We start from the raw sequence: 18,760 nt of genomic DNA on the forward strand, positions 1-18,760 counted from the left end.
CATAAATTTCACTTACAGAGTAGTTGATCACTGGGACAATTTAGCCAAAACAGCACTGGGTCTAGCAAATGTAGAGCAAGTATTTGATGCTTTTCTGGAAGAAAAATTCTATAGTTCAGCAAGGAATTAAGTCTATGGCCTGTGCTGTAGAAGAAGGTAGCAGGAAGATCCTGAAGCAGTCCCACGTGATGTTGTAGGGTATGATTCTGTTAACCATTCTCCAGCTTGACAACTGATGGAGAGAAACTCAAGTAGCTCCACGAGAGAGCCAAAAAAAGAGAGCTGGAGCACAACAAACCCTTCAAAATGAAAGGGGATTTGGCTGTGGAAAAAAAAAAAAGAGCACCAGGGAAGTTACTGAAGTTGAAATGGGCATTAACTGATTAGAGGTCAGAGTCAAATAGAAGACCTGTGAGTATGAGATTATCTGGGGAGTTTTTTCAGTGCCTCATTTGTAAACTTCTGAGTCTGAGCTATTGACCCTGGGTTCCCATCACATCAACAGGGAGATATAAGCATGCCAGGGGTGAGATTCATTTGACCTAGTTAAGATGCCTGATTTAAGATAAGACTGTTGCTTCTGATGAGGTGCCTAGTTCAGATGCAAATGTTTAAACATGGGGGCCTATGTTATGAGAGCTGAATCCCCTTTCAGTGCAAAAAGATTAGGGGCAAGAGGGTATGGACTGAGGAATGGGGACATGGGCTGAGGGAAAAGCAAAACAGGGCTGAATTTGCAAGGCTAATTAAAGGGAGAAAAGATGATAGTTAATTCACCATTACCCTACGCTCCTTGAGGAACTCTTGCTCAAGGAGGTAAATCCCATGTTTAACCACGAAGGACTTTGTAACAGTTTTTGTTTTCTTTGTAGAGTAACTCTTGCTTGAACATCAGGAATGCTTTATTAGTAGCTATGAGTAGTACAGAGGTAGAGCAGGATTAGCAAAGCAAGAGGAGATTGGGATTATGAGGTGGGAGGATCAAAGCATGAGGGTTCTACATTCAATAATAGTTGAACAGGGCTTTTAATTGCATGTGTGAAAACATCTCAGACTTCTCAAACATTAATCTAGCTTTTCTTTTGTGTACAGCATTTGTTTGTCTTTACTCTATGCATTGATAGGTTGGGAAGAGAAGGGAGGTCCAGGAAAAAGCAGCAGTGGTGCCAAGAGAAAGCAAATAAAACTGAGGAAAGCAAAGGAGCTGGAGTACTACTCTCCCCAGCCATAAACTTCTTACAGGAGTAGAGCAGCCAACAGGATTTGAAAAGCTCCATGAGAAACCACACAAATTCCTTTCCTTCCCTCTCACTGAGCCTGGTTCCTGTTTATATTTTAGTTATTCCCTACTGAAAAAAAGAAGTGTAGTATTCTAAGTGGATTTGTTTATAATGGGACATTGTTTAGCAATTCTTTCTTTCAACAGGAAATGGTAAGTGTGCCGATTTGTATAATGAGGTTGAGATTCACTAGAGGAGTCCAAGTTCATTTTTCTTTTCCTCTCTATAGAAATGAATTTCTTATGATAAAATCTCAGTTAAGATAACCCATACAAGAAAATACGATGGCTGAGATTTTCTGTGCCTGCATCACTCAAAAACAATGCTACTTCTAGCTTCCTGACACTATGGGGCCTTCGTATTTGATCTTGTGTCATCTAGTGACAAATATGTTCATTGGAAGAGCTTGATACAAAAAAAAGTGTTAAAAAAAAATAAATGAAATGCGCATAGCGCTAAAATGGTTTTCTCTCTGATATTGTTACATACAGTACCAACCACTGTCTTTGAACAAAAGCAACTCTTACAGCATCTCATAGGATACCCCAGTCCTTTATAAGAAAAGGATTCCTTAAAAGCAGTAACCATGTTGTGTATTGGTAAAGTCTCATGCACCTATTTTTTTCTCTGCACCATTTCATAGAAGAACTGAGTGATACAAGTTGCCTATAATAGGAGTGTAAACTCCACAGCAGAAGTTACCTTTGCCTTTAGAGCACTAGACCTGTTTACTTGGGACATCTTTCACCTCTTACTGGACGATACAGTGATGCCATGGAAACACCTCATATGTACAAATAATTTTGAGGATGTTGTCTTTCCCTTGTCCTTTACCTAAAGTACTCTAATGTATAACTATAATTGCATCGTTCTCAATTTTCTGGAAATTGGAAGGTCTCTATGTGACTGTAAGAGAACAAAGATTTCACCCACTTGCATTCTGAAAGTGATGATAGCCATAGGCCAATTTGGTTAAGACTAGATCATCAGAAATCAAGGAAGGAGGCTACAATTGAGTGTGTGTGTGCAAAGGCAAATGCAAGTTCTACATGTCCATATGTTGTCTTGAGGTAACATCTTGTTTGATTCCAAAAAAGAATATTTTCTTGTTTTGAGGTCCATTTTACACCGAATTGAGTTATATAGTGGTGCAGATACCTGCTGCAAGAGCACAAGTAATACCACAGGCATAACAGAGTACAGTGTGGGAACTATTCATCATTGCATTTCATGCTTCTTTCATACTCCACCCTGGGCAACTGCATAGGCTTCATGAAGATAGACTTTGTTCAGCAGCTTACATGGAACAAAGGTCCATTGAGTATTTCCGCTATTGATTATGTCTATGACAAATCCATTTTGATAATAGCTTGATCACTTCCTGAGAAGTATGTAACAAACAGAAAAATGACAGCTTTTTTGTTGCAGTAAGTTGGGATGTAGGGAAGTTGCCTTCTTCCTGTACCTTAACAAGTAAGAAAACCAGCTGACAGAAGTTTAATACAACACGGGAGGAAATGCATCCCATTGCAGCACCCCGGGAAATAATCTTTTGGCCAAGAATGGTAACTCAGAATATAAGTAACATAAAAAAAGATTAAAGGTCAGATTATGCTGTTTTCATTTCTTCCTGCTCAATATACACATACAGGAGTAAAACATCTTAACTCTGAAAAAACGTCAGCTCTTTCTAGCTCCTTAACACGCATTTTATGTGAGCTTATTGGCAATTGGTGGTTCTTGGAAGCAGTAAAATTGTTTCTGACATCTTCTTTCTTTAAGAAACCAGGCAAAACATCATCAGGAATATCAATAATCACACAAAGAAAAAAGTTAACTCACCCAACTAATAGGAGGGTCTCTAAAGAGCTCTACTTGTCAAGGAACAGCCTCCATCCAGGCAACAATCTTCCTTTGGAGGCTAGCCCTTAAATGAGCCCAGGGAGGGGTTGGGTGGACCCTCCTAGTCAGGTGTGAAGCACAGATGAATTGCTTCCACCTGTCCTCCCTGGGTCAGGCACTTCCTTCATCAGGCGCTCAATCATCAGTTCCGACCCTGACGTAACAGTTCCCTTACAGCGATAGAAAATATTAGAACCAGAACTGTATTTGGTAGTATCCAATACCTCACTAAAGATTTGCAATATCTGGATGAACTATTCTGAGCCAAAAAAATAAAAAAAGATTTTTATCCTGGAAATGGCACATACTTGCAGTTCACATGTCTTTTTAAGCAGTTTTCGCATTTTTAGAGAGTGATACTTGCTATTTCTGTACCTGCTTTAACATCCATTGCTGCTGTTCTAATGATGCCCCTGACTGGTACAGCTCATTAGTCTGAAGGAAAGCCTCGTGTGCTTTCCCTCCAGATGGTAAGCTCGGGCTCTTTTCAATCTGTGGAAAGTTAATGCAAACACAGTGCGCTACTTCCTGCCTCAGCGGAAGAGTTTGAACTTCTCTTTTCAGTCTCTCACATTGGATCAAGGTATTTGGCAAAAAAAGAATCTTATCCCTGTTGTGATCACTAGGATGAGATAACAAAGAGATACCAAGAGAAGCAGGATATCCAAAGCTGTAAGGTAATGTTATCCAGCACGGGAAAGGAATCTCTATTCTGACTGCTCTTCTTCAAATTACTGTGGCCTTCATATCAAAAGTCATTTTTAGGAAAAAAAAAAAAATAAAAATGGAGACCATCAAGGAGCATTTATAGGTGTTTAAAGTGCGACGCAGGAGAAGACAAAAAGCTTTCATGAAAATTGAACGTTGACAGGTTGGTGGCAGGATGTGGGACTTTGATACCGCATGAAAAATACGAAATGGTAACAGGCAGGAGGTGGTGGGACACGGAGTGCTATTTTGTGTACTGCTTGCTGACACGATGACATAAGAAGCTGTTTCTCAGCCTAGCTGGGTGTATTTGCAGACTTGATGTAGGTGAGTCCAATTTCCTCTTGCATCCTAGCACTATCCTGGATGTTGTATTTTGTCTGTTAGCTCATGTAGCTCTTGCTGGTTGGACCTATGTTTGTTCGTTTCTGTCAGTTTTTAAGTCTTCATCACTGCTTATTTGTTTCTGAGTTTGGCCTTAAGTTATAGCCACAACCTTTTCTGAGTCACACCAGGTTGCTGCTGCCACCATTTTTCCCTGCTTTGTGTGTGGGGATGCTCTTGCCAGCCTACAAGAAATAGGAAAGGAATGGGAAAATGAGAGGGTGGGTGGGGAGGAGGGGGGGCAATAGATCTCATGCCGTTTTCTTTCTTTTGACCCTATTGAACCTTGCAGTTTCTGGGCAGTACTGCTTACCTCTGATCATGGGCTGTATTCCAAGGAAGGATTTTTCAAATGGGCTATTAGCAAACCAAAATTTATTCCAGCCCTCTTAGCCTGGCAAAGGTGGGTTTCATAACATGTGCAATGGAAGAGCTACTGGAGTGCCAGACTGTGGCAAGTCCTGCAAGTCAATGCCATGAGGCTACTGCTGCCCCAGGTATCAGGTGGAAGGGAAAGGGTGAAATGAGCCAAGTCTCAGGCTGCCCCAGAGGGTTTTGTGTTATGTATTAACACGTATGGGGATTTCTGTGAGCCAAGCAAAGCAAAACAAAAGGAAAACCAAAACAAATAGTGAAGTTGTTGCAATGGGTGTGGGCAAAGTAATTCCCCTAATGTCAGGAGAGGAACTGATGAAGAAAGAGAAGAATTTCAGTCTTGACTAAACTGCAAAATCCCAGAGATACACTCCTGTTTTTGGTGCTGTAGCTATCTGTTTGCCCAGTGTCATCTGGGACGTGCCTTGCTCTATTTCATGCGGATTAAAGATCAGAGACACCAGGCTGTGGATGCAGAAACCCACAGCGAAACATGAGTCCTTGGGGCAGAAAGGAGTCTGAAGCAATTGGCGTGGAGGTCTCAATCTCTTCCTGCTGCAGGACATCGGCCTCTATGAGGCTCTCTTTTGTAGTATAAGGCAATCTATGCTGAGAGCTGGCAATGAACATGCAGTGAGTGAGCACTGAGTGCCAACAACAATGCCGGTATGGATGCGGTATGAAGGCTCTACAGAATTTTGGGAAAAAAAAGCCAGGGTTCCCTCTTCCTAAAAGGAAATAGTTTCTAATAAGAGGAAATGTTGAATCAGTCAGAGAGACGGCGCGTCTGAAATGAAGCATGAAGCATAAAATCAGGTGACAGTAAAATCTGAGCGACTCTGTGAAATTGCTACTGCTGCAAGGACTCCTCACAGGGCTGGATACCAACCAGCTGCTCGAGGTGAACAGTTACCAGCGAGCCCTTCATGCTTTGCCCGTGACACACGGTCAGAAAAGCGTTAATGGCTTAAATTTCTCTGCTAAAAGGTGATTCAGATCTACTAGCCAATGTTGGATTTAGCAGATCCTGAACAGATGCTACTCTACAGAAAAGAAAGTGGTTTCGTCTTTTCTTTCTTTCTATTTTTGCTTGTTGGTATCTGTATATACGCATCTAATAAAAAGCCATGAAGGATATCCAGAGATTCTTATCCAAACTATTTTGGAGCATATTATAAAGATACCATCTAAAGACAACAATAAATGTTCCAGTGTAATTGCCTTGAAGCACCAGCAGTCTGGAAATCTGAGAACTATTGTTGATGTAGGACTTCTCTTTATTTCAGTCAATTCATAACAACAGTACTGATCAAACACATGGAATCGTTTGAGTTGGAAAGGACCATAAAGGCCATCTAGTCCAACTGCCCTGCAGTGCAGGGAGACCTACGGCTCCATCTGGGTGCTCGGAGCCCCAACCAACCTGGACTTGAGTGTCTCCAAGGATGGGGTATCCCTCCTGTCTCTGGGCAACTTGTTGCAATCCTTCACTACCCTTATCAAACAAACAAACAAACAATTCTTTTTTCTTATATCCACTCCAAATCTCCCCTCTCTTTTAGTTTGAAACCATTTCCCCAATTTTCTCTTGTTTGATAGTTATTTGCCATTCAAGTCATACAAGTCATCCTGAATACACAAGACTCCCGGTGTGAAGATAAATATCAGCAGATTGGGAAAAGAGAAACCTGCTCTGAAGAACTGAAATCTGGATTTCCTAGACAGGATAAAATAAGGCAGAAAGAATTTAAGGAGCGTGCCGTAGTTTGAACACAGTTTCAAGGGGAAGAAAAAAGAATAGATCAAGCAGACAATTATTGAGATTTTATGTGCGATTATATTAAAAGCTATTAAAAAGCCTATATAATCCCAGCCCGGCTGCCTTCACACAGCTGAACGCTGCGTGTTGAAAAATCACACTTCCCAAGCATTCCTGCGATAAAGGAGCACACCGTGTACGAGCACAGCTATGCACTAGATGGCACTGTTGGTTTTGCTTTTACCGCTGTCTCCCTCTTCTGGGGAACTTGTCTTAATTAGCTTCCCTTTGAAAACAAACATGCTGTTCCAACAGAGGGTCAGTGTACATTGTTCTGGGCTGCTGCTTTTATGTATATAGTCGTGTAATCAATATGTTGGAAGGGTAATTAATTTTTAACTTTGAGCCAATTGCAGATCAAATGCCAGTAGAATTACTGGGTGGAGGCAGTTTAATTTCAGCGATCCCAATGAGCTGTAAGGGGTTTATAGTGAGCTGCTGGAGATCCAGACGACCTTCTGCTTTGAAATACCGGTGCTGTCTTTAAAACATTATTACTATACAGATTAATGAGTTGTGGCATAATTCTGGTCAAGTTCTTGTCCTGTACTTGCTGTATTTTGGCCTGTCAATTCCTATTTCAAAGCAGCTTTATTTGCTTTGACTATTCTGTTCTTATCGAAGGCATCGTACAAAGTCGACTTGAAATTGATCAAATTCACTTTCTGCTTTTCATCCCTTTTCAGTCACTGTCTGCTTTTAGGGACAATAGAAGGCAAAGGGCTGAAACAGTGACCCTCTGTACTGAGACAGGGGAGATTTAGGTTAGATATTAGGAGGAAGTTTTTCACACAGAGGGTGGTGATGCACTGGAACAGGCTTCCTAAGGAGGTTGTGGATGCCCCATCCCTGGAGGCATTCAAGGCCAGGCTGGATGTGGCTCTGGGCAGCCTGGTCTGGTGTTTGGCGACCCTGCACACAGCAGGGGGGTTGAAACTAGATGAGTGTTGTGGTCCTTTTCAACCCAGGAAATTCTATGATTCTATGATCCTGTGTACAAGGGGATGCAGGATGCTGCAAGAAGCCGGGATTCTGAAATCCCTCTGCCCCACGTGTGAGGATCACCTGCCAGGCTGGGCTCCTGGCTGCTGTCCCTTTCCTCTGCCTAGGGTAGCTCTAACCACCTCTCAGCTGCCTTACTTTGAGATGTATGCTGCCTCCACTCCCAGTGCTTTCAGCCCAGCCCTTCATGCTTCCTTGTCTCTGAGCTGACCCGTCTTGATCATATTATCATCCGTTCTCTCTTTCATCTTTCACCTTCTCTTTGTTCTTCAACGTTCCAACAAATTAGAGTCCCAACACTCAGATCTCCATCCCTGTCTTATTAATTTAATATCTTCTTCCTGCTCCTTTTATTTTATTTTGTTTTATTTTACAATCAATAAATGGGCCATTTTCATGGATAGGCTATTGATCACTTCTTCAGTTGCTGGTATTCTTTCTTATCTGGTGTCTGTGCTCTCCGTTACATTATGATTTCATAGAGGCTCTGGCTGTCCATCCTTGTGCAAGTCTCAGGGCCTCTCTGCTTTCCTCATCTTCCTTCATCTCTTGGCTGACTGATACTTTGATCATTTAATTGGATCTCATGCCAAGTAAAACCAATAATTTAATTTGAAATTAAACTTTTGTTCAGTCTAACATTAAAAAATAAAGCCAAATTAATACAAAAAATAATTAACGTTCTCTGAACAAACCCAACATTTCATAATTTTGGGTTTAAACTGTTAATTAAATTCAGACTGGACTGAACAGCAATTTCTGTCCTTACAAGTCCTACTTTCGAGTAAATCTTATCAGTTAATAGGACTGTGTTACTGAGCTGCACTGCAAACATCTCTAATTTCTGCTGGAACCAAGAACAGCCCTCGATACAGATAGGCATGGCCACCAGCTACTGAGCCTTGTTGGATTTTTAACCTTTCCAGGAAGACAAAACATCTGAGTAGGATAACGATCAGCAGGGTTTAGGGTCCACACCATTACATTTCCTGTCACCAATAAATCTTGCGACTAATAAAGGCAAGGCTGCAGTTCTTGCAGCAGAGCCATCCATGGACTGCAGTCTACAGTAGTTTGTAAAATATTAGATTAAGATCATGAAATTTATTCTCATTTTGAGACGAACTCGAGACAGATATTTGCAACATACAGAAAGATTGAAAACCCAATTATTACAACCACAAGATCTGAAAAGAAAAAATCCATGCTGTCTTTCTGCCTGACTGTTCTGCAGGATGCATTTTTTCCACTGCTTCAGAGCAGCGCTTCTAATGAACGTTGGGTAAAATTGGCTGTTTCGGGAGGTGGTGGGATGGGACAGTGGCGTGTAACGATCTCCTTACAGTAGAGGGAGCTGATGTTCAGCGAGCGCGGGCATGAGTTTTTGTTGCTGTATGACTCCTTATCACAGTGCAGGCACTAAAGAGGAACGATTCACTTTCGTGATTTTGAGAGGTCTGCTTCTGCATCCCTCACCTGCTGAGCACCATCACAGCTGATGCCTCTGGCAGTGCAAATGAGAGTCCCCTGCTGGGGCCCATGGATGTTTTCCCCGTCAGGATTGATGTGTGGGAGAGATTGGCAATGTTGTCTGCGTAACCTTGCAAACAGTGAATCCCAGCACACCTCCTGCCAAAGGCTGATGATTCCATCTTTCAAAATATTCTAACATCCTACTACAGCACAGTCAGTGTCTCTTTTGTATACCTGGTTCTTCTGTGCTCCTCGCCCTTGGCCTGGGCTCCATCTGACCCATCTCACGAAAGAGTGCTGAAGAAATTCTGTGATTTGCAGCACTGTTTAAAAACCAGAAATCTCTGGTTCTCTGCAACTGGCTGGTTGAGTTATGCAAGCTATTCAAACTTAATTAAAATAGAGACAGAACAAGTGTGTAATAACAGAATGCATATGCACATATGGACTGGGGATGCAACTGAGTCCCAGCTCTTGGCTTTGCCATCACTCTCCTTGGTGAAAGCTGTCCTCCCAGTGAGGCAATTTTCCTGCCTGCTATGGTTCAACTGAGGTGAGCACAAAAGAATGAGTTGGTGAAGGCATGCTGTCCCAAGATAAGTGTAGGATGTATATTTAATAAGAGAAAATAGAGGACTCAGAGAATTACAGACCCATCTAACTTGTATAACCTGAAAGATCCTCAAACAAATGATTAATTTGCCCTGCTAACACCTATTGCAATAGTTTTTGATCTGTATGTATGTGTGAACAAAACTTCTAAAGAAGCCGTGTTCTGTAGCACCTTGATTTTCCAGACAACTTGGGCTATATCACTGGTGGTTTTCTTAAGCCACGAGCACCAGAGCTGCTGACCTCATCGCTCTATGAGGCAGTGAGAAGTATGGAGAGTACTGAGTTCATCCTTGGCACCACACTGAAGAAATGTGGATAAACTGGGAGCAAGAAGAAAGCTAACTTGTTCAGAAAAGACAGCATATAAGTGAGAGTTGAAAACCTTTTACCTTAGAAAAGATTAATATGGGATATACTTTGTCAAAAGGTCTCTGCAAATGTGGTGGTTGTTTGTTTGCTATGTAGACAGAGTTAGGCAAAAGAGAAGCTGGCACCTTGACCCTAACCCTTATGCAGCAGGGGAGATCTGGAAAAGCTGTCCAGGAGAACATTAGTGCTACACAAACAATGAGGTCTTGAAATCCTTGTAGCTTGGGCAGTTATTTTTTAAGAAAACACGCTGGACAAACATTTGCTAAAGCAGCTTATGTGCATTCATCTGGTCTGAGTGACGTAGGGTGGGCCAAGTCATTTTCTGACATTTCCTCCAGCCCTACATGTCTGTTGGAGTGCTCTGAAATGTACTGATGAAAAGAATCCAATTTCCAAACAAGGCAGTAGTATTTATTATACTTACCAGTGTGGTTACAAAGGGAAGCTCCTATCTCCTACATCGGTCCTTTCTGCTCATTCTCTGGTCAGCTTTCTTGGCATTAGGCCTTATCGTAGTGGGAGAAAATTACCACTAGCTGCTTAAACAAAGCAGTGTTCAATTAGAAGCAGCAGAAAAAGGAGGGACGAAGGAGGCTTTTGTGATGATATTTCTATTGGGGAATTCTCCCAGTATTGCAGTGTTTCTTAATCATGGGTGATTTTGGTGTTAATTTCCTCAACCAGTCTCTCTCAGAGTGATTGATTTTTGAGTTGTTTGCCTTTGTGCCTGTTATTGGATAATAGCTCTACACTGAACAATGTACTGACGTTATCTCAGCTGCTCACAGCACTAGCATTTGCCTCTTTAAGCTGCCTTTTATCAGTATCCCCTTGTCTTGAAATATAAATATTGTAGAGTGAGGAACAGCGCTCATATTCTCTAGTGTAGCTTTGATCTGTGAGAGGATGCATTATGTATTCCATCCATATCTAAAGAAAACTCATTCAACAACATAAACATCAAAAGTTTTGGATACCTTTCATGTACATGAAAAATATAACAGTGGCATCGCAAACTGCAGATAAAGCAAAGCAGCAGTGCTCTCTGTCTCTGACTGACACAGTCTACATCTCAGCCATGCTTTAGCACTAAATAGAAGTTCCCTTGAGACTCTACCAGTCCATCACTTAATGCTTAAATAGTTGGGATTTGTAATACATCTGGGAAGTAAAACACTGGGAAGCGTTTCAGATCTAAAGGAGCTGAGCGCTTCAAGCAGGTGGCTTCTTTCCAGAGAAGGCTCGTCCAGCTTTCAGAAATGCTGCTCATAAAATCTGACCCAGCTCTTAGGGGTAGTGTATAACTAAGCAACGGGGTGGGGAGGAGTGATTTTAAACTTCTGTAGAAAATATCATTGAGTAGATTGAGCATTAAAATTATCTGGTCACATTGTGGTCTCTGATTTACTGGTTGTAAGTGAATGTATGGATGTTGAACAAAGTTCCTGTGTTTGTCATTCAGGTGGTAGAGACTTCTTTAGTTTTCACTAAAATGAGGACATGACAGTCTGAATCCTGTCTGAAAGATACCATTGTATTGCTCATGTATGTTGTACTTTATGAATGAGTGGGTCTCTTTTATGATATCTGCTCAGCAGAGTGGTGCAAAGGCACAGTACGAAAAATATACAGTGTAAAAAAGCATTACATTAAGGATGGACATTTGTTAGTGGCTTTCAGCATGGGCTCTTAACCCTCATGGCCACCAATTTCCCTGCAGTGAAGTTATTATTCTAACACCATTTCACGTTTTACACACTAGAATGTAAGACTACATAAATTTTAAGGCAATGATGGTGAGTACTACAGAAACTTCAGAAGAGAGCGCATGGGAGGAGTACTGTGTTGATATCAGTTTGTTCAGCCCACCGATAAGGATCTGTTTGTATTGATCACCACAATTCAGATGTTGTCTTCCTAGTTAGCATTGTCTACAGACCATAATATTGGATGGATATTTGCACAAAGAACCTTCACATTGTGATGGTTTCTGATATTAGACAGGAGGGGGAATGGTTGTTTACAAGGGTGGATAGTGATAGGACGAGGGGGGATTTAGGTTAGATATTAGGAGGAAGATTTTCACTCAGAGGGTGGTGACACAATGGAACAGGTTGCCCAAGGAGGCTGTGGATGCCCCATCCCTGGAGGCATTCGAGGCCAGGCTGGATGTGGCTCTGGGCAGCCTGGTCTGGTGGTTGGTGACTGCACATAATAGGGGTTGGAACTAGACGATCATTGTGGTCCTTTTCAACCCTTTTCTATGACACTATGATTATGAAGAACGAAAGACAAGAAAGAAGATGAAGTACTTGGTAGATCAGTTCTGGTGGATGAAAGATCCCTCAAGTACTGCAGAGAACTCTGTAGTTTCTGACAGATAACCCCAAATGAGTTTGCCTGGACTCTTTCCAAACCACTTCAATTTTAAGAAGAAACAAAACCTATTTCAAGATGCCTGGAAGAGCTAACAGAAGGGATTTCCCTTTGTTTATCCAAGTAAGCTGACAGATTTATTTTGAATATATTCATTCTCTTAGATTTATGATATAGACTTAAACATACTTTAAAATAATTCTCTCAGTAATTTTTTAATGATCTTAGAAAAACCGTGCTGCTCTAAATTAATATCAGGATACCTAGCAAATACAGTTCAGAACTGTGTGTGTTGCAGACATACTGTTAGTTTTCCAGGATAATTTTGGGTAAGCTCAATCTTCACAGAAAGAAGCAGGAGTAGTGCTGCTATAGGTGCCCTTTACTTGCATTCCATTCAGCAGCCAAGGCTTACACTTGCAGTGAGGTGAGTTTGTTTTCATTTCACCAGCATGATTAAGTGCTACTGGGGTCTGCGTGGGCCTGACAAACCCTTACCCTCTTTCTGTCTGATTCAGAGCTGATGTTCAAAGGTTCTGGCGATAGCTGCAACAGGTCAGTGCCTCAGCGATGTACGGAGGACACAGGCAGTGCTGGAGCATGCATACAGTTACTGATCTGCTGAACTCAGAGGGAAGTACTCCTGGTCCTGTTGTGGCTGTTGTGGCACTGCTTGGCCAGCAGTTTGATACAAAAGCCGAGTTCAGTAGATAAGTTTCCAGAACAGGAGCTATTCGTTTCATTACACTGCTGTATAAAATGCAAAAGTTACAGAATGTTTGTGACTTCTGAAGCTGGCTGTCCAGCAGTAACCTCTTGTACGTTTGAGAAAACCACCAGCATGTGACTGGGGCTGGCTGTGACTCATTCCTTGCTGTGTCCTGTTTGCTGACTCAGGTGTGCTTGTTTTCACATCACTCTGTGTTTGCCTCAAGTTTCACAGCATATCCATGAGTTTCACCGGACCACAGCTCAGCTCTCTTAAATTGCTTTTTCCTTTTTCCTGAGCCTTACAGAAGACAGATTGCAGCACCCATGTCTGAAGTCCTTTCCTCCTTGCTTGCTGAATTTCAAACTGTATTTTTAGTGTTTGTTTTCAGATTTGTCAAACTCACAAAGTACGCCAGCAGCCACAGAGAGCCGCAGACTCGTGGCAGCTGAGGTGTCCATGTTTGGTCATGCACCCTAAAGTTTTTGGCAGTGGCACTTTTTATGTTCAAAAAGAGGATATTCAGCTATCAGTGTGTGCTTGGTTATTGGAAGTCTGGCAAATATTAATATATAGTATTTGTAGAGAGACCCATAGGGCCTCAGAGGCCTAAGTGAGGAAAACTTTTCTGTTAAATGGTCAGAACTACTGTGAGGTGGCACCAGGCTGCAGCACAGCACTTACCCCCAAGTGGAAAAAAAACACAACAAAACTAGATTAAATGAATCATTCCTCTTTGGTATTCTAGCTTGGATTATATAACCAAAATCATATAAGGTCCCACATACAGTTTCTGGCTATATTTGCTTTAATTCCTACATATATCCCTGCTCCTTTGCTGGATCCTGTGAGGTTGCTGAGGCAGGAGGCCAACCTGCTTCCCTGTGTTGAAATCAGAGCTGAGAAGGATGAGCTGAAGTGACAGGAGGAGGAAAAAAAATTAGAATGTGTCTCTCACCCTCCATCTACTCTCAAATAAACTGACAACTGAAAAACTTGAAGCGCAGCCTGGTCTGCATGTTGGAGCCTCACTTCTGCCCTGCCCTGATGGCCTCGCATCCGGGAGAGTCTCTCCGGGCCACCTTGTCCCTCAGGAGGTCATGGAATGGCAACAACGCCTGAGCTCAGTTGGAAGAACAGCCTTTTGGCATGCTCATTAGGGGTGGCTGCACTGTCAGTGTTAGCAGGTGAAGGGGGATTTTAAAAGGCAAACTCCCTGTGAATGTCCCAGAGCACAGGTCGTGGGCCAGATGCTGCTCACAGTCGTGCTGGTGTCAGCTGCATCCATCAAGTTGCTCTGGGCTCTCCCTGCTGCTCATGAGATCAGGATTTCTTGTAAATGTTTTTATTAGCAGATCTGGCAAAACCTGAAAATTTCCTGTGTCTTTCTTCGATGCTCGGAATACTTAGTTCATGACCTATTTGTTAAAATAATGGAAATTGGAATGTCTGAGGAAGAGATGTTCGGTTTAATGAGTAAAAAACTCATTAGGATTTGTATTTCATTTATCAGCTTCTATCTCTGCCTGAGATATAATATTATAGCTTAATGCCAGAGATGGCATTTTTGAAAGGAGAGGTTAATTTCAAGGCTTATGACTGTTTGCATGCCGCTTTACCTTTGCTCAGTGATCCTGCTTCTGTAACAGAGATTGTAATGCACCTTTTCTCTTTATCTGTTTACAAAAGCCATTTAAGTCTGCTCTTCATGGCTGACTTTAACACTAGATACAAAAAGTTCGTAACATGCAAAACCTTAAAGACCCAGTTATACAATGTGCTATTTTTTTTAAGAAACTTTTAATGTAGTTAGATGTATTAAAAACTCCCTTTAATAGAGGGAATTGTTTAAAACTGTTGACTTAGTAATGAATTAAAACTTTCGGGGGAAATCAACAGCATATTTTCTGTGTGGTGAGTATACCCTCCCTTTTTTTTCATCTCTTGGCTTTTGTGTTGGGTGTCTCTTATGTAACTCTTTGACCATGAGCCATCCCCTGTTAACATTGATGTCAGGGGACTGCTGCTGGTTTAAGTCAGCTGAGGATCTGAAGCAGGGTGTACCTGCTATAAACAAAGTTACTGGGATGAGAAACTGAGCATGGGAGGCTTGTGATTCTGTTGACTCTTTCACAAATGCAGTACATGACATCCCTTGCAGTCATGAGAATTAATCGGAGGAATGTGTTACAAATCTGGTATTTAAGTTCAGATCATCATTTTTCTGTTTTACGCTGAAGACCCTGGTATTAAAAACAGGCTGCAGTAAAAACTTGGGGATGTTTTACTGGCTTTTCAGGGCAACTTCGGAACTTCGGAAATGTGTTGGCAAATAAATTAGATGTAAATAAATAGAATAAAAATATCAGACCGTTTGGTTGCATTGTGCTTGTGACACAAAGAAGAGCTGCTATTTTTGATGTCTTTGTCCCAAAAATATTTCAACATTTTGAGATGAAAACAAACAAATATATTTTATGTTAAGAAGTAAAGAAGTCTGGGAAAAAAAAAAAGTGATTTCCTCGATACTTTGAAATTATAAGAGCATATAAATGCTGTTTGTAACCAGTTTGACTTTGTGCATTAGAATATTTCTGAGTAAATTCAGTATAAAATGCCAGCCAGGTAAGTGGTGGGAGGAAGCAGCTTTCAGTGTTGCCATGCTCATGAGTAGCACAGGACACTGAACATTGCAGTGTTTGTTGGGTATCACAGAATCACAGAATTGTAGGGGTTGGAAGGGACCTCCAGAGATCATCGAGTCCAACCCCCCTGCCAAAGCAGGTTCCCTACACCAAGTACCCACTCAGAACTCTGCTCACAGAAGCGAACCATGAGTTCAGTGGGAGATGTCTAATTTGCCCCCTAGAAAACACGGAGAAGAGTGGGGCTGACTCCTGTTCCTCCAAAAGAACTAAGGGCTGTGGGAACTGGGGTGCCTTCTCTCTTCAGGCATCACAGATACGGAGCACCCCATAGGAACGAGGTGCTTGGTACGAGGTGTGACGGATGACCACGATCCTCCTGGCCACGATGGGGTCAGATGCACTTTTTGCTTGAAGTTTCTTGTGGCTCAGGGCTGATTTGGGTGCGGTGTGTGAACAGAGAATAGACTTTCCAACCAAACAGACTGTGCCAAAATTGTTTGCTACAGAATATTCACACTTTTCTTCGAAGCATACAGTACTGCAGTGATGAACTGCGTGCTGATTTATCAGAGCGCTCTCTGTGTTTTTATGTTTCCGAGTTTTCCTCTCTTTTGCTCTCTTTCATGCAGTTCCATTGGTTGCTCTTCCAGCCTCAGTCAGGAAAAACATGCAGACTTGTACCAGCTTAATAGTCTAATGTTAACAGTAATAACAGCACTCAGGGCAGAAAGTATTACAAAAGTTCATTTTAGTAACATGTTTATTAGGTCATAACAACAACTATAAACATAAGTACCATTCAGCTCTTTTGCTGATATATGAACTTACTAACATCAAATCTTACCAGAGTCACATATTCTTACAGGTGTCCCAGACACAACATTAACTTTATTGAGCAAAAGTTCATAAATAGTAAAAATGTCATCTGTTTCACATTGCAGCGTTCCTCAAGCAGGTATGTACAAGTTTGGAGTATCTTCTCCAAATCTAAATTTCCTTAGCTGTTTTAACAACCATAGAGATGATTTTTCTGCCTGCAGCAAAGCCTTTTGTCCTTGAGCAATCTACAATTAGTATTGCTCTCAGCAGACATGAAAGTTTGCTTCTGAAATGAAAGTGGTGATGAAACACAGTACAATATTATCTGCTCATAGTTTGCCTACACACTCTGCCCTCATTATAAATCTTTCATTTATAACGCCGTCTCCCAAGAACAACATTATCTCTCTTATATCAGTTCCTTACCCACACTACCTCTCTTTGAAGATCTTAAAATGGCTGGCTTGCAGCAATGGAGATATTACACTTAGGGTAGGGTGGAGTGTGTTTGCAGTCAGTTCTTTTCCTTTCTAGTATTTACACGGTATTCTTTTTCAGGTTGCTACTATTTATGAATCACGTACGCTGACATACATTTTCTGAAATGTTCACAGTGCAGTATTTTGTGGCCTAACCAAACTTTGTAAATGTCATTAAAAATAAACTTTTTTTTTAATATAAAAATAGAATACTTTATGTGTTTACACCAACAAACCCAGTTCTATTCTATTCTAAACAAGCTATACAGTAGTATGCACAGAATTCCACAGGAACAGAAATGACATGTGATGCTTGCCCTAAAGCTATAGTACTTCTCTCTAATGAATGACAGTTTATTCATTCTCTCTTTTCATTTCTTTTTCTGGGCATAACTTAGAAATAAAAATAGGTATCATAACTCACTGGGTCGTGTGATCCAAGAAAAGATAAGGGGCCATAAAGGTGTTGTTTCTTCTTTTGATCAGTCTTCTGAGCTCCTTAGGGCTGCTGTGAAAAAGTGATTAACATTTTTGCTATGGCATTCATTCTCTTAGGTCAGGGCTGGCTGCAACACCTCCGCTCTTTACTCACCTTTGGCAGCAGCTCCACCCAAGGATAGGTGGCACACCTTCAGCTGCTCGCTGTGTGACTCATCAGACAGCAGCTCTGTATATTTGCCAGCCTGCCTGCCTGTCTCCTCTTCCTCTCCAGAATAACGCAGCCCATGTTACTGTCTCCCAGGGATTAGCCTGGCATTTAATATGGGCGCCTTCAAGTTTTCCATCTCTGAGAGCAGTTCCTTCTTTACTGAAAGTGTTGGAGGCTACGCATTTTTTTCAGTGAGATATCTGCAGATTTATCAAATGTTGGAACAGAGTTAACACTAGGAATGCTTTAAGCTGGATGCTTTTCTGTTCATTTTATGTACCGTCTGACTACACCAGAGGCCTGGCAAGGCTGACTTATTTATTTTACTGTGCACTTATTTTACTGTGATGTTGACTTCTGCTGTTGACTTTTACCACAAAGCTGGTGCTATTGGCTGCCTATCTTCTGAAAAACCTTGTTGACATAGTGCAAAAATCCAAAGTTTGGACTGTGCGGCAGGGAAATATATTTTTAAACTCTTGTACATTTCATGGTTTGTCCTTATGTAAAAACCATTCTGCACTGCTCATTATCCTAAAGTACATGCAACAATAATAGTCCTTCCAGCTTTTCTGATTGGTATTCTACGTTCTCTTTCATGGCATTGATGATGAATCTTTGTTCTTGGGTCTCAGCACACATGAATGAGAACTAGTGAGAAGTAGCTCTGGTTGGTAGAACACAGTATCTCTATTTAGTAAATTGATGCAGTTGTCCAAATACTTGGAAATTACTGTGATGGTTTACAGAATCCCATAGCCTTAAAAAAAGATGATATCATGTCCTTGTTCTAGTGCAACTTGGGCAACAACATAAACATGTGCAACAGTGTTCTCACAAAGATCGGGCAGTAAAAACTAGTGGACAAAATGTTTCAGTTTCTGCTCATACAACTAAGAATGGATTTTCCTCTATTTCAGACATCCTCGTCATGTGTCTACATCCATGTCTGTATTGTCTTGTGTTGATAGAAGGGAAGGATAGGGAGCAACGCACTTCACGTTGACGTAAGTAGCATTGACGTGAACATAGTGTTCCCCAATAAAAGTGGAGAAGATTGTTGATATTTTTGAAACAAGTTCAGAAAATGCCGGACGCATCTCAGGTTTTGGATGCCAACATTTCAGCATGACTTCATACCTGCCATCCA

At 41.4% G+C, this 18,760-nt stretch overlaps 1 protein-coding gene across 5 annotated transcripts in view; it reads right to left on the reverse strand.

Annotated features, from left to right (window-relative positions):
• Positions 1-16,405: 16,405 nt before the first annotated feature.
• The window catches only part of MET (MET proto-oncogene, receptor tyrosine kinase), an 89,732-nt gene continuing 87,377 nt past the window's right edge, over positions 16,406-18,760 (reverse strand). For 4 of the 5 annotated variants that reach the window (XM_042872689.1, XM_042872691.1, XM_042872690.1 and 1 more), the window contains exon 21: positions 16,406-18,750. In XM_042872689.1, coding sequence (XP_042728623.1) covers positions 18,540-18,750 — 211 coding nt within the window. In that variant the 3' untranslated portion in view covers positions 16,406-18,539. The remainder of the gene's footprint in view (positions 18,751-18,760) is intronic. The other variant, XR_006179227.1, reaches the window with a different exon arrangement.

Source organism: Lagopus leucura, unplaced genomic scaffold (assembly GCF_019238085.1).
Source record: "Lagopus leucura isolate 7727_CA_CO unplaced genomic scaffold, USGS_WTPT01 Super-Scaffold_100008, whole genome shotgun sequence".
Classification (NCBI taxonomy): domain Eukaryota; kingdom Metazoa; phylum Chordata; class Aves; order Galliformes; family Phasianidae; genus Lagopus; species Lagopus leucura.